The sequence below is a fragment of the Pongo abelii genome, chromosome 5 (genome assembly GCF_028885655.2).
Source record: "Pongo abelii isolate AG06213 chromosome 5, NHGRI_mPonAbe1-v2.0_pri, whole genome shotgun sequence".
Lineage (NCBI taxonomy): Eukaryota > Metazoa > Chordata > Mammalia > Primates > Hominidae > Pongo > Pongo abelii.
In genome coordinates, this window is record NC_071990.2 from 108,227,929 (window position 1) to 108,241,672 (window position 13,744).

Below are 13,744 nucleotides of genomic sequence, written 5' to 3' on the forward strand. Positions count from 1 at the left end.
TGTTGCCCAGGCTAGAGAGCAATGGCACAATCTCGGCTCATCACAACCTCTGCCTCCCGGGTTCAAGAGATTCTCCTGCCTCAGCCTCCAGAGTAGCTGGGATTACAGGCGTGCGCCACCATGCCCAGCTAATTTTGTATTTTTAGTAGAGATGAGGTTTCTCCATGTTGGTCAGGCTGGCCTCAAACACCCGACCTCAGGTGATCTGTCCGCCTCAGCCTCCCAAAGTGCTGGGATTACAGGCATGAGCCACTGCGCCTGGCCAAGTATACTTAACAAAGAAGAAATGAACAGGGAGGAGAGTTCATGGGCCTGGAGTGAGTAGCGAGTGAGGTTTGCAGGAGCCAACTGGCAATTTGGGGGGTACTAGGCAGAGGAAAGCAGGACAATGGCTAATGAATGAATTCTTCCCTCTAGCAGGTAACTGGGGATGGGGAAAGCTTGAGAGGGGCCAAGAACACATTCTAGAGCCATTAATTCTACTAACTGCCTCCATTAGCCACACCCAGGCAGCAGCAGGCTGAGAGGTGTGATTGAGGAATGTTTCAGTGCCCCAAATTTCTTCTTAGAGATTGTCTGAAACTATAAGAACTTCATATGTGCTAAGAAATAAACATTCCTGAAGAAGGGGCAGGGAGAAAGGCTGTTGGTCTTAGAGTATTTTGGAGTGAACTAGCCAACTTGTTAGGTTCTGTAAAAGCCTGCCATGATGCTGAGGAAGTGAGAATTCTGCTAAGTGGGGCCTGAGGAAGGAGGACAGCCACCCCTGTGGAGGAGGCAGTGCTCTGTCACTCAACAGGCAGCAGGGGGCTACTGCTCCCAGGGATCCAGGTGCCAGGGAGTCAGGATGGCAAGGTACGGGAGATGGGATAAAGGACACGAGAGCAGCTGGGAAGATGACAGGGAGGTAGGAAAGGTCCCGAAGAAAGCAGCAAGGCAAGTGTTGAGACAGAGAAGTCCAGGGTTACATGTCACATAGGAGAGCTGGAATCCTTTAGGTCATGCAGAGGCAGCTTGGCAGGAAGCTTGCCATTAAGCTCTCTGCATTCCTTCAGGGCCTCTCTTTGGGTTTCACCTTCCCTCCTCCCTGAACCTCACACAGCATCTTTGCTATTTAGACAGTCAAGAATAGTAAACTTTCAGAAAATAAAACAAACCTGGAAAGAATTTCATAATTATCTTGTTTAATCTCTTTTTTTTTTTCACACTTGACTTTCAGGTCAACTTTTGAATCTCATTTTACAGATGAGAAAATTGAGGCTCAGAAAGAAGTGACTTGTGCAAGGTCATACAGCAAACCAGATGCTAACGCAGAATGAGAGGCGCCCTAGGATCCTGCCTGGTGCCCTGCAGTGCCTGACCATCTTCTTAGTAAAACCTACTGCTTGCTGAAGTTCCTGCACATCCAACCAGCACACCTAACACAAAGCATGACTCTTCTTTGTGGAAGTTAATGATTAAAACCTAGTCTGATCCAAAGCATCTTATCCATGGTTACTAATTAAGCCAATTTCAGTGAGAGAAGGCATTTCAAACAGAAGAGTGTTCTCTTAAGCTAAATCTATAGGCCTTAAATTATAGTGGCATGAACTGTACAATTACGATATTTCGAGTACACTTAAAATATTTTATAATACAATACATTTATTGTATTATAAAATACCTCTGTAGCTTTACATTTTCTCTTCATTGCACGCCACATGTTGGGCCCTGATAAAATGGTTTTATAACTTTTGGGGGAGGGCTTTAACTAAAATAACTTCATGTAGTGTTTGAGTGAACTAGGTAATAAAATCTGTTTGCTGTGTTCGCTGTCTCCAGATAGGGCTGTAATTACACCACATGAGGAAGAAAGGTAGCTGAGTTTCAATCTAGATCATTTATGTAAACTCAGCCTTCTTGTCAACGGTGGTCTCAAATTGCATGAGTGCAAACCTCAAAAATCATCTCCTATGAACCACACAGAGACAGTGTCCGATTGCAGGTCTGTCAGATTGCTTATATTCTTTCTGTAATTGGATGTCTGTAGTTCAAGACCAAAATTTGATATTCTGAGGTTAAAAGAACACTCTCACCAATGAATTCTCTAGTACAAAAATTCTGTTTCTGAAACTCGTAAAAATTAAAGTATTCCTTAAACCAAAGTATTACAAATGAATACATTTCACTTGAAAAAAGCTCCTTTTTCCTTAAAAAAAAAAAAAAATTGGTTCTTTGAAATGTGTTTGAAAAAAAAAACTGATCTTCAAGAAAGAAAAACAGACTATTCCTAATATAACCAATTTAACATTTGATAACATTTTAATCTCCTACTTCAAGTATTTGGCAACTTTTCAGCAATGTCTCCAAAAAGACATTATAAAAACCATAAAGCACAAAGTATATTCATACTGCATTATAAATCCAGAGACATGAGGCCAGGTGCAGTGGCTCAAGCCTGTAATCCCAGCACTTTGGGAGGCTGAGGCGGACGGATCACCTGAGGTCACAAGTTCGAGACTAGCTTGACCAACATGGTGAAACCCCATCTCTACTAAAAATACAAAATTAGCCAGGCGTGGTGGCAGGTGCCTGTAATTCCAGCTACTCGGGAGGCTGAGGCAGGAGAATCACTTGAACCCAGGAGGCGGAGGTTGCAGTGAGCCAAAACTGCACCATTGCACTCTAGCCTGGGCAACAAGAGCAAAACTCCATCTAAAAAAAAAAAAAAAAAAAAAAAAAAAAAAATCCAGAGACATAATTGCAAGCCAACAAATAAAACATATTTTTCCTAATCCATTGAACTACTCTCCATATGACAAATTGGTCACTAGTTTTTGATTAGACAATCCTCCCTGGTTGGTATTGAGAGCGTTTCTCTTGACACCTGCAGCTTCCAAATTGCTTTGTCCTCTCTAGCAGGAAAAACCACAGGCCACCGCCCTGGCGCCATCCCTGGCTCGGTCCAATCAATAAGGACTTATTTCCTGTCCATTTGCTGAGGTCACAGGAGCGAATCTCATTAATTATTTCTGCGACTGCAGCCTCAAGTGTGCTTCTGGCGTGACAAGTGAAAACTGCTTGACCTTTTTTTCTTCTAATTTTGTTTGTAGCAGTTCCAAAAAGAAAGCAGAACTCATTTAGCAATGTGATAAAAGGAAGGAAAAATGCATATGTTTTAAAAGTCATTAACACATCGTGAAAGCTCTCCCAATCAACCTCATTCCCTAGGATTTTCAGCTAACTAACAATAGTGTCTTTTTAATTTGATGTCATGAAAATCTGGTCACAGCAAACACAATGTTTTCTAAAGCAGATCTGGCCTCCGAGGGAGGAAAGCTCTCCAGGGCCTCCAGTGCCTTGTTTCCATGGTAACGACACAGGTCAATAGCTGAAGTCACACCTTTGCCAGCTTTGATTCTTTCTCGCAACTGTTAAGAAACAAATGCATGATAAAAGTCAGTTTTAAAGGTACACAGTAAGCACCACAATTAAACTGGGGAGGGGAGATGGAAAACAAAGAAAGGGAGAAATAGTATAGATTGAGTATTTCTGCTACGTTATTTTCTGGAAAAGAGGACATCATTTCCCAGTGATCTTGAGGCACTCATTCCCTAAGGCTGCTTGGTGTCTGTGCTCCAGAGCAGCACAATAGGTTCCAATCAGCCTAATTACACCTCCTCCTGACTCCCATCCCTTAATATCGTGAAATGTGCCATGTTGGGGGATGGCAGTAAGAAGGTGGAGGGCATTTACATCTCTGGCATTTTGAATTCAGCAGCCTGATATTCTTCCCTTATTTTTTTTTTTTAAGAGATGGAGTCTCGCTCTGTCGCCCAGGATGGAGTGCAGTGGTGCGATCTCGGCTCACTGCAACCTCCACCTCCTGGGTTCAAGCAATTCTCCTGCCGCAGCCTCCCAAGTAGCTGGGACTACAGGCATGTGCCACCACACCCAGCTAATTTTTGTATTTTTTAGTAGAGACAGCGTTTTGCCATGTTGGCCAGGCTGGTCTCGAACTCCTGACCTCAAGTGATCCACCTGCCTAGGCTGCCCAAAGTGCTGGGATTACAGGTGTGAGCCACCGCACCTGGTCAGCTGCCTGATATTCTTATGTGAGGAAGGCTTCACTAATATCTTAGTTAATAACTTTTTTTTTTAACACCATATGTTGACACAATAGTCCATATGAAAATTCAAGAAAGACACTTAGTATTAGATCTGAATGCTACTTTTTTTTTTGAGACAGAGTCTCACTCTGTTGCCAGGCTGGAGTGCAGTGGCACAATCTTGGCTCACAGCAACCTTTGCCTCCCGGGTTCAAGCGATTATCCTGCCTCAGCCTCCTAAGTAGCTGGGACTACAGGTGTGCACCACCACGCCCAGGTAATTTTTGTATTTTTGGTAGAGAAGGGGTTTCGCCATGTTGGCCAGGCTGGTCTGGATCTCTTGACCTCGTGATCCCCCTGCCTTGGCCTCCCAAAGAGCTAGGATTACAGGCATGAGCCACCTTGCCTGGCCTTTTTTTTTTTTTTTTTTTTTTTTTTTGAGACAAAGTTTTGCTCTGTCGTCCAGGCTGGAGTGCAGTGGCGTGCTCTTGTCTCATTGCAACCTCCGCCTCCCAGATTCAAGCAATTCTCCTGCCTCAGCCACCTGAGTAGCTGGGATTACAGGCACCTGCCACCACACCTAGCTAATTTTTGTATTTTTGGTAGAGACAGGGTTTTGCTATGTTGGCCAGGCTGGTCTCCATCTCCAGACCTCAGGCAATCCGCCTGCCTCAGCCTTCCAAAATGCTAGGATTAGAGGCGTAAGCCACTGTGCCCGGCCTGAATGCTACTTTTTTTTGTTTGTTTGTTTTTTGAGTCTCGCTCTGTCACCCAGGCTGGAGTGCAGCCATCTCGGCTCACTGCAAGCTCTGCCTTCTGGGTTAACACCATTCTCCTGCCTCAGCCTCCTGAGTAGCTGGGACTACAGGCACCCACCACCACACCCGGCTAATTTTTTGTATTTTTAGTAGAGACAGGGTTTCACCATGTTAGCCAGGATGGTCTCGATCTCCTGACCCTGTGATCCGCCCACCTCGGCCTCCCAAAGTGCTGGGATTACAGGCGTGAGCCACCGTGCCTGGCCATGTCCGGCTAATTCTGTAAGTCAGAAACCCAGACGTCTTCATTCCCCACATCCGGTTAGGCACAGGGGCAGTCTGAGGGTTGCCCATTCACAACTGAACTTTCTGGCTCCCAGAGATTGGGTGTAGCCAGGTGACAAGTTCTGGTCTATGAGTTGTGAATGAGGGATGCCACTTTGGGGCTGCAGCATTTAACTGTCCTGTGAGTCCCTATAGAGCTTTCCCTCTTGCACAGCTACCAGCCCACACTGGAGATGCTCCTTGGCCTGGATCCCTGAGTGACTGTAATAAGCACCACAGTGCCTCGCCCACCTGTGGCAGCCGAGGTTGTGAGATTATCTGTAGCCATTTTGACTGATAACAATGAATCCTAGTCTTTCTATCTCTTCAGAGCTCTCAAGTTTATCCTCTACTTCTCATTCCCATTGCCACTACATTAGTTCAGGCTATCATCATCTCTCACCTCAGTTAGTTTTTGCAATCACTTCCTAAAGAGTCTTCCCACCACCAGTTTTGCACCCCTGGACTCCACCTACTATGCTGCCAAGGAGATCTTAATAAAATGCAAAGACAATCTTGCTTAAACCCTTCCAATAGCCTTAAGAGAAAAGTCTAAGCTCTTTCATGAGGCATTTAAGTCCCTTGCCAAGCTAGCTCTTGCTTGGCCTCACTTTTCCCCCCTTTTCCTCCTTTATTTATTTATTTATTTATTTCCTCCTTTATTTATGTATTTTTTGAGACAGGGTCTCGCTCTGTCACCCAGGCTGGAGTGCAGTGGTGTGATCTTGGCTCACTGCAACTTCCAGTTCCCCGGCTCAAGTGATCTTTCCACCTCAGCCACCCGGGTAGCTGGGATGACAGGCATGCACCACCATGCTTGTTTAATTTTAAAAACTTTTTGTAGAGATGAAGTCTCACTATATTGCCCAAGCTAATCTCAAACTCCTGGGCTCAAGAGATCCTCCTGCCTCAGCCTCCCAAACCTTCTCTCCTTTAATTATAGGGGAACCAACTGCAGTTCTCAGAGGTAACCTGATCTACCATCTCCCCCTGGGGCTGTCCTCCCCCACCCCAACAAGATCCCCAAATTCCACCTGGGTGGAATGCACTCAGCTAGGATGATGGCCCTAAGGAGCTAGTTGCCCCTCTTCCTCTGGGTACCTGGAGTACCCGCTGTGCACATCTGGAGTAGTGTATTGTTTTAGGGTTTTTTTTTTTTTTTTTTAGTTTCCCTCTATCACCCAGGCTGGAGTGCAATGGCGTGATCTCGACTCACTGGACCTCTGTCTCCCAAGTTCAAGCCATTCTCCTGCCTCAGCCTCCCAAGTAGCTGGGATTACAGGTGCCCACCACCACATCTGGCTAGTTTTTTTGTATTTTTAGTAGAGACAGGGTTTCACCATGTTGGTCAGGCTGGTCTCGAACTCCTGACTTCGTGATCTGCCTGCCTTGGCCTCCCAAAGTGCTGGGATTACAGGCATGAGCTACTGCACCCAACTTGGTGTTGTATTTTAATTCTCCGTTCACTTATCTATGACTTCATGAGACTTCAAGGTCCTTACTGTATAATGCATGAAACATGAATGAATAAAATAAATAAGCTGATATATTCCTCTAATTATACAGTCAAGAGAACAGAGGTCCAGAGAAACTCTGATTCAAGATCACAGATGGAGGCAGGCAGAGTAGAGATCAGAGGCCAGGTTTTCTTTCTCTTCTTTTTTTCGAGATGGAGTCTTACTCTGTTGCCCAGGCTGGAGTGCAGTGGCGCGATCGTGGCTCACTGCAACCTCCACCTCTCGGGTTCAAGCAGTTCTCTGCCTCAGCCTCCCAAGTAACTGGGATTACAGGCGCCTGCCACTACACCTGGCTAATTTTTTTATTTTTAGTGGAGATGGGGTTTCACCATCTTGGCCAGGCTGGTCTCTAACTCCCGACCTCAGGTGATCTGCTCACCTCGGTCTCCCAAAGTGCTGGGGTTACAGGCGTGAGCCACTGTGCCCAGCCAGAGGCCAGGTTTTCTAATGCCTTGTCCAGTGGCACTTAATACTAAACTCCATCAGATTCCCAGCACTCCACAGATATTTCCACACTGCATATAGCCTTTGGGAACTGTTCTAGCCCAGGTTTCCTTGGTCTCTTGCCAATCACTGAATGCGCAAAGGCACTAAAATGGTGCTGGGTATCAGAGGCAGCCAGATTCAAACTCCTATCCTAGCTTTATAATCTTACAGAAACCATTTAACTGTTTTCTTCTTTTTTTTTTTTTTCCTTTGAGATGGAGATTCACTCTTGTCACCTGGACTGGAGTGCAATGGTGCAATCTCGACTCACTGAAACCTCCACCTCCCGGGTTCAAGCAATTCTCTTGTCTCAGCCTCCCAAGTAGTTGGGATTACAGGTGCCCACTGCCACACCCAGTCAATTTTTATATTTTTAGTAGAGACAGGGTTTCACCACATTGGTCAGGCTGGTCTCAAACTCCTGACCTCAGGTGATCTGCCCACCTCAGCCTCCCAAAGTGCTGGGATTACAGGTGTGAGCCACTGTGCCCGGCCTTAACTGTTCTCAGTTCTAAGTGGGGATAATATAAGTCCCTTGTCAGACTGCTGGGGGGACTACATAACACTGCACAGAGTGCCTGATAGTGCCTAAATCACAATAGATGCTCAGATGACTTAGTTTCCCTTCATTAAGCCCTTAGCCATTACCAAGAAAGCCATCCCACCCACCAAGATCAAGTCTATTTTGACTTGATATACAATAACCTCAAAGCTAACTGGACTTGGATCAGAGCAGTCTTAAGGGAAGGAAGGAGGGAGGGAGGGAGGGAGGGAGGGAGAGAGGGAGGGAGGCGGAAGGGAGGGAGGGAAGGAGGAAGGAAGGAAGGAAGAAAGGAAAGAAGGGAGGGAGGGAGGGAGGAAGGGAGAGAAAGCAAGTTCCCCTATTTTCTTTCTTTTCTTTTCTTTTTTTTTTTTTTTTGAGATGGAGTCTTGCTCTATTGCCCAGGCTGGAGTGCAGTGGCATGATCTTGGCTCACTGCTACCTCTGCCTCCCAGGTTCAAGCGATTCTCCTGCCTCAGGCTCCCGAGTAGCTGGGACTACAGGCACGTGCCACCATGCCCGGCTAATTTTTTGTATTTTTTTAGTAGAGGCGGGGTTTCACCGTGTTAGCCAGGATGGTCTTCATCTCCTGACCTTGCGATCCACCCGCCTCGGCCTCCCAAAGTGCTGGGATTACAGGCGTGAGCCACTGTGCTGGGCCAAGCTCCGCTATTTTCATTATCTCTTCTCCAAATCAATATTAGGCAGACCAACATTCTCCTCCTATTCTAGACTTCTAGGTTAGCACCTTTAGGTATGTAAATGTCTGCATGACTAGATAAGATGTTTAATTTATGAGTATTAATTGAGTATTTACTATATGTAAAGAGTAGAATAAGCCTTCTTTGCTTTGTGGATCAAGAGTTAATTAAGGGATGGCCAGGTGCGGTGGCTCACTCCTGTAATTCCAGCACTTTGGGAGGCCTTGGAGGGAGGATCACTTGAGGTCAGGAGTTTGAGATCAGACTGGCCGATATGGTAAAACTCCATCTCTACTAAAAATACAAAAATTAGCTGGGTGTGGTGCCGTGCACCTGTAGTCCCAGCTACTTGGGAGGCTGAGGCAGGAGAATTGCTTGAACTCAGGAAGCGGAGGTTACAGTGAGCCAAAGTCATGCCATTGCAATCCAGCCTGGGCGTTGCAGTGCGACTGTCTCAAAAATCAAACAAACAAACAAAACAAAAACAAAAACAAAAAACACAAAAAACAAGAGTTAATTAAGGGTAAACTGTGAAAAGCAGCAAAACCAGGGCACAAATGTAGGACTACAGCTATTGAGAGAAATGAGAGATCAACTTTAACTGAAAGAGATTCTAAAAGGCCTTCCTCTGTCACCCAGACTGGAGTGCAGTGGTGGATCATGATGGCTCACTGTAGCCTCTACCTCCTGTGCACAAGCAATTCTCCCATCTCAGCCCCCAAGTACCTGGGACTACAGGGACCTGCCACCACACCCAGCTAATTAAAAATTTTTTTTCGTAGAGACACGTTTTCACTATATTGCCCAGGCTGGTTTTAAACTCCTGGCCTCAAATGATCCTCCTGCCCCTCGCCTCCCAAAGTGCTGGGATTACAGGCGTGTGTCACCTCAGCCAGTCGATGTCTTGTAAATGCTGATAAATAGATATGGGCTTGGGAGTAGCAAGGAAATTGTAGGGAAAGAAAACTGTATGAGCAAAGGCACAAAGGGGGCCAAAGTGTGCATTGTCCAGGGAATGAAAACAGATCAGTATGAAACAGTTTGCTGTTTCTTGGCTCACTGCAACCTCTGCCTCCCGGGTTCAAGAGATTCTCCTGCCTCAGCCTCCTGAGTAGCTGGGATTACAGGCGTGCCACCATGCCCAGCTAATTTTGTATTTTTAGTAGAGATGGGGTTTCTCCATGTTGGTCAGGCTGGTCTAGAACTCCTGACCTCAGGTGATCCGCTCGCCTCGGCCTCCAAAAGTGCTGGGATTACAGGTGTCAGCCACTGCACATGGCCAATTTTTGTATTTTTTTAGTAGAGATGGGTTTTCACAATTTTGGTTAGGTTGATCTCAAACTCCTGAGCTCAAGTGATCCGCCCACCTCGGCCTCTAAAAGTGCTGGGATTACAGGCGTGAGCCACCACTGCCAGCCTAGGCTAAGAAATTTGTACTTTTAAAAATTGTTCAATTTTTATTATAAATTATTTTCAAAGTACAGGAAACTTGAACCATGGCCCTAGGCTAAATTTGACCCTGTGTTCTCATAAATAAAGTTTTGTTGGGGAATAACCACATCCATTCATATGAGCATTGTCCATGGCTCCTTTTGTGCTATAAAGGCAGAGTTGCAGAGTTACATAGTTGCCTGAGAGGCTGTGTGGCCCACAAAGTGTTAAATATTTACAGTTTGGCCTTTACAGAAAAAGTCTGCTGACTCAAGTACTAGTGCTATGAATGACCATAGATTCTCTACCTAGATTCAACAATCGCAACAGTTGTTAGTATTTTGCCATTTTTGTTCTATCTATATGTGTGTCTGTGTGTGTGTTTTCTGATCCATTTGAAAGTAAACCGCAGGTAGTGATATGCTAGTAAATTAGTTCTCTTGGGGGACAAAAGCCTGCATTTGCAGATTTTTGTGGTATAAATACTCCATTATGGCTGATATCAAGCTGCCAAGGGTGGTGGGGTCACACAATTCTTGAAGATTTAATAATAGCCTGTGAGTCGTTAGGACTTGGTTTGGGCACATCATTGGCTGCAGGATGCTTCACCCTTGTTTTGACATGTATCTCTTAGGAACATTGTCCTACATAATCACAATACTATTGTCACAGCTAGGAAAGCTAACTAGAAAAACTAATTAGAGAATTCCCGGCCGGGCGCAGTGGCTCACGCCTGTAATCCCAGCACTTGGGAGGCCATGGGGGATGGATCACTTGAGGCCAGGAGTGAGACCAGCCTGGCCAACATGGTGAAACCCCATCTCTACTAAAAACAAAAATTAGCCGGGTATGGTGGTGTGCGCCTGTAATCTCAGCTACTTGGGAGACTAAGGCAGGAGAATTGCTTGAACATGAGAGGTGGAGGTAGCAGTAAGACAAGGTCATGCCACTACACTTCAGCCTGGGTGACAGAGTGAGTGAGACCATCTCAAAAAAAAAAAAAGGAGAGAGCATTCCCTATTTATTTTTTGTTTGTTCCTCAAGTTTCAATTTTTAAAAATTTACACTTTTTCTTTTTATTTTGTCAAGAATTCCCTAATTTTTTTTTTTTTTTGAGATGGAGTCTCACTCTGCCACCCAGGCTAGAGTGCAGTGGCGCAATCTCAGCTCTGCACCTCTGCCTCCTGGGTTCAAGCAATTCTCCTGCCTCAGCCTCCCGAGTAGCTGGGATTACAGGCACGTGCTACCACACCCGACTAATTTATGTATTTTTAGTAGAGTTGGGGTTTCACCAGGTTGGCCAGGATGGTCTCGAACTCCTGAACTCAACAGATCCATCTGCCTTGGCCTCCCAAAGTGCTGGGATTACAGACATGAGCCACTGTGCCCAGCCCTGATAATTCACTAATATTATCTAATATTTAGTCCAGGTGTAAATTTCTCCAATTGGTTCCAAAATGGCTTTTATTTAACCATATTTTTAAACTATGATAAATCCCAGTTTATAAATCACATTTGTTTGTTATGACACTTTAATCTTTTTTCCTCTATGACATTGTCATTTTGAAAGACCAGCCTGCACTCCAGAATGTTTTACATTCTACATTCCCCTGACTGTTTCATTTAGTTTGTTCCTCTATGAGCTTTATTCAGCCAGGCTAAACTAAATATCTGATGGTAGCTAATAGGGTATTTAATACTATGATAAAAGGGTAATTCAGATTAGGGCAAAAGAGCAACCAGGAGGACATCACAGTTCTAGAGGATTTGATTTCTCATACCTGAGGACTATTTTACTTTAGTCAATACTCAACTCCAGACTTGGGCTCACAGGGCTTTGCATACCAAGGAGGAACCTGATAGCTTTCATGTGTAAAATGCCCACCAGTAATGACTTATCAGTAATACAATCCTTCATGAAAGGTATTATTCCTCACTGACATCTGTAAACACTCCTGCCAGCTAAACATAAACTACTGACTCAAAGGAAATCCTTTAGTTATAATAAACCATAAATGAAACTCATTTTTACTGCAAACTAGAATGGGCAATAGGTCTATCTTGATAAGAATGATCTTGTTCTTTTTTTTTTTTTTCTTTTTTGAGACGGAATCTTGCTCTGTCACCCAGGCTGGAGTGCAGTGGCACGATTTCGGCTCACTGAAGCCTCTGTCTCCCAGGTTCCAGCGATTCTCCTGCCTCAGCCTCCTGGGTAGGTGGGATTACAGGTGCATGCCACCACACCCAGCTAATTTTTGTATTTTTAGTAGAGACAGGGTTTCGCCATGTTGGCCAGGCTGGTCTTGAACTCCTGACCTCAGGTGATCCATCCACCTCGGCCTCCCAAAGTGCTGGGATTACAGGTGTGAGCCATCACGCCCGGCTGATCTTGTTCTTTTTTAAATAAATGTGACAACAGATAAATTAAGCTGGGGTTCCTAAACTTGCCTGGCCGTAAGACTCATGTGGGGAACTTTAAAATGCAGATGCCTAGGCCTCTAGCCCTGGAGATAGAGTTTATGAGGACTGAAAAAAAGGGTTCTTAGGTCATTCCAATGATTAGCCAGATTTAGGAGTACCTACTCATTGGGGCATGTATTTTGAGTCATTGTATTTTAAGACAGTTGTGCTGGGTTTATACTTTAAAAAACAAATTTTTTTTTTTTTATTATACTTTAAGTTCTAGGGTACATGTGCACAACGTGCAGGTTTGTTACATATGTATACATGTGCCATGTTGGTGTGCTGCACCCGTTAACTCATCATTTACATTAGGTATATCTCCTAATGCTATCTCTCCCCACTTCCCCCACCTCACGACAGGCCCTGGTGTGTGATGTTCCCCTTCCTGCGTCCAGGTGTTCTCATTGTTCAATTCCCACCTATCAGTGAGAACATGCAGTGTTTGGTTTTTCGTCCTTGCGACAGTTTGCTGAGAATGATGGTTTCCAGTTTCATCCATGTCCCTACAAAGGACATGAACTCATCATTTTTTATGGCTGCATAGTATTCCATGGTGTGTATGTGCCACATTTTCTTAATCCAGTCTATCATTGATGGACATTTGGGTTGGTTCCAAGTCTTTGCTATTGTGAATAATGCCGCAATAAACATATGTGTGCATATGTCTTTATAATAGATAATTTATAATCCTTTGGGTATATACCCAGTAATGGGATGGCTGGGTCAAATGGTATTTCTAGTTCTAGATCCTTGAGGAATCGCCACACTGTCTTCCACAATGGTTGAACTAGTTTACAGTCCCACCAACAGTGTAAAAGTGTTCCTATTTCTCCACATCCTCTCCAGCATCTGTTGTTTCCTGACTTTTTAATGATCACCATTCTAACTGGTGTGAGATGGTATCTCATTGTGGTTTTGATTTGCATTTCTCTGATGGCCAGTGATGATGAGCATTTTTTCATGTATCTGTTGGCTGCATAAATGTCTTCTTTTGAGTTTCTGTCTGTTTATATCCTTTGCCCACTTTTTGATGGGTTTTTTTTTTCTTGTAAATTTGTTTGAGTTCTTTATAGATTCTGGGTATTAGCCCTTTGTCAGATGAGTAGATTGCAAAAATTTTCTCCCATTCTGTACGTTGCCTGTTCACTCTGATGGTAGTTTCTTTTGCTGTGCAGAAGCTCTTTAGTTTAATTAGATCCCATTTGTCAATTTTGGCTTTTGTTGCCTTTGCTTTTGGTGTTTTAGACACGAAGTCCTTGCCCATGCCTATGTCCTGAATGGCATTGCCTAGGTTTTCTTCTAGGGTTTTTATGGTTTTAGGTCTAACATTTAAGTCTTTAATCCATCTTGAATTAATTTTTGTATAAGGTGTGAGGAAGGGATCCAGTTTCAGCTTTCTACATATGGCTAGCCAGTTTTCCCAGCACCATTTATT

The 13,744-nt window shown here is 44.4% G+C and overlaps 1 protein-coding gene across 1 annotated transcript in view; it reads right to left on the reverse strand.

The window, feature by feature from the left end:
• Positions 1-1,167: 1,167 nt before the first annotated feature.
• Positions 1,168-13,744, reverse strand: part of PDSS2 (decaprenyl diphosphate synthase subunit 2) — a 312,121-nt gene continuing 299,544 nt past the window's right edge. Inside the window, exon 8 of the mRNA XM_024248939.3 lies at positions 1,168-3,410. Coding sequence (XP_024104707.2) covers positions 3,252-3,410 — 159 coding nt within the window. The 3' untranslated portion in view covers positions 1,168-3,251. The remainder of the gene's footprint in view (positions 3,411-13,744) is intronic.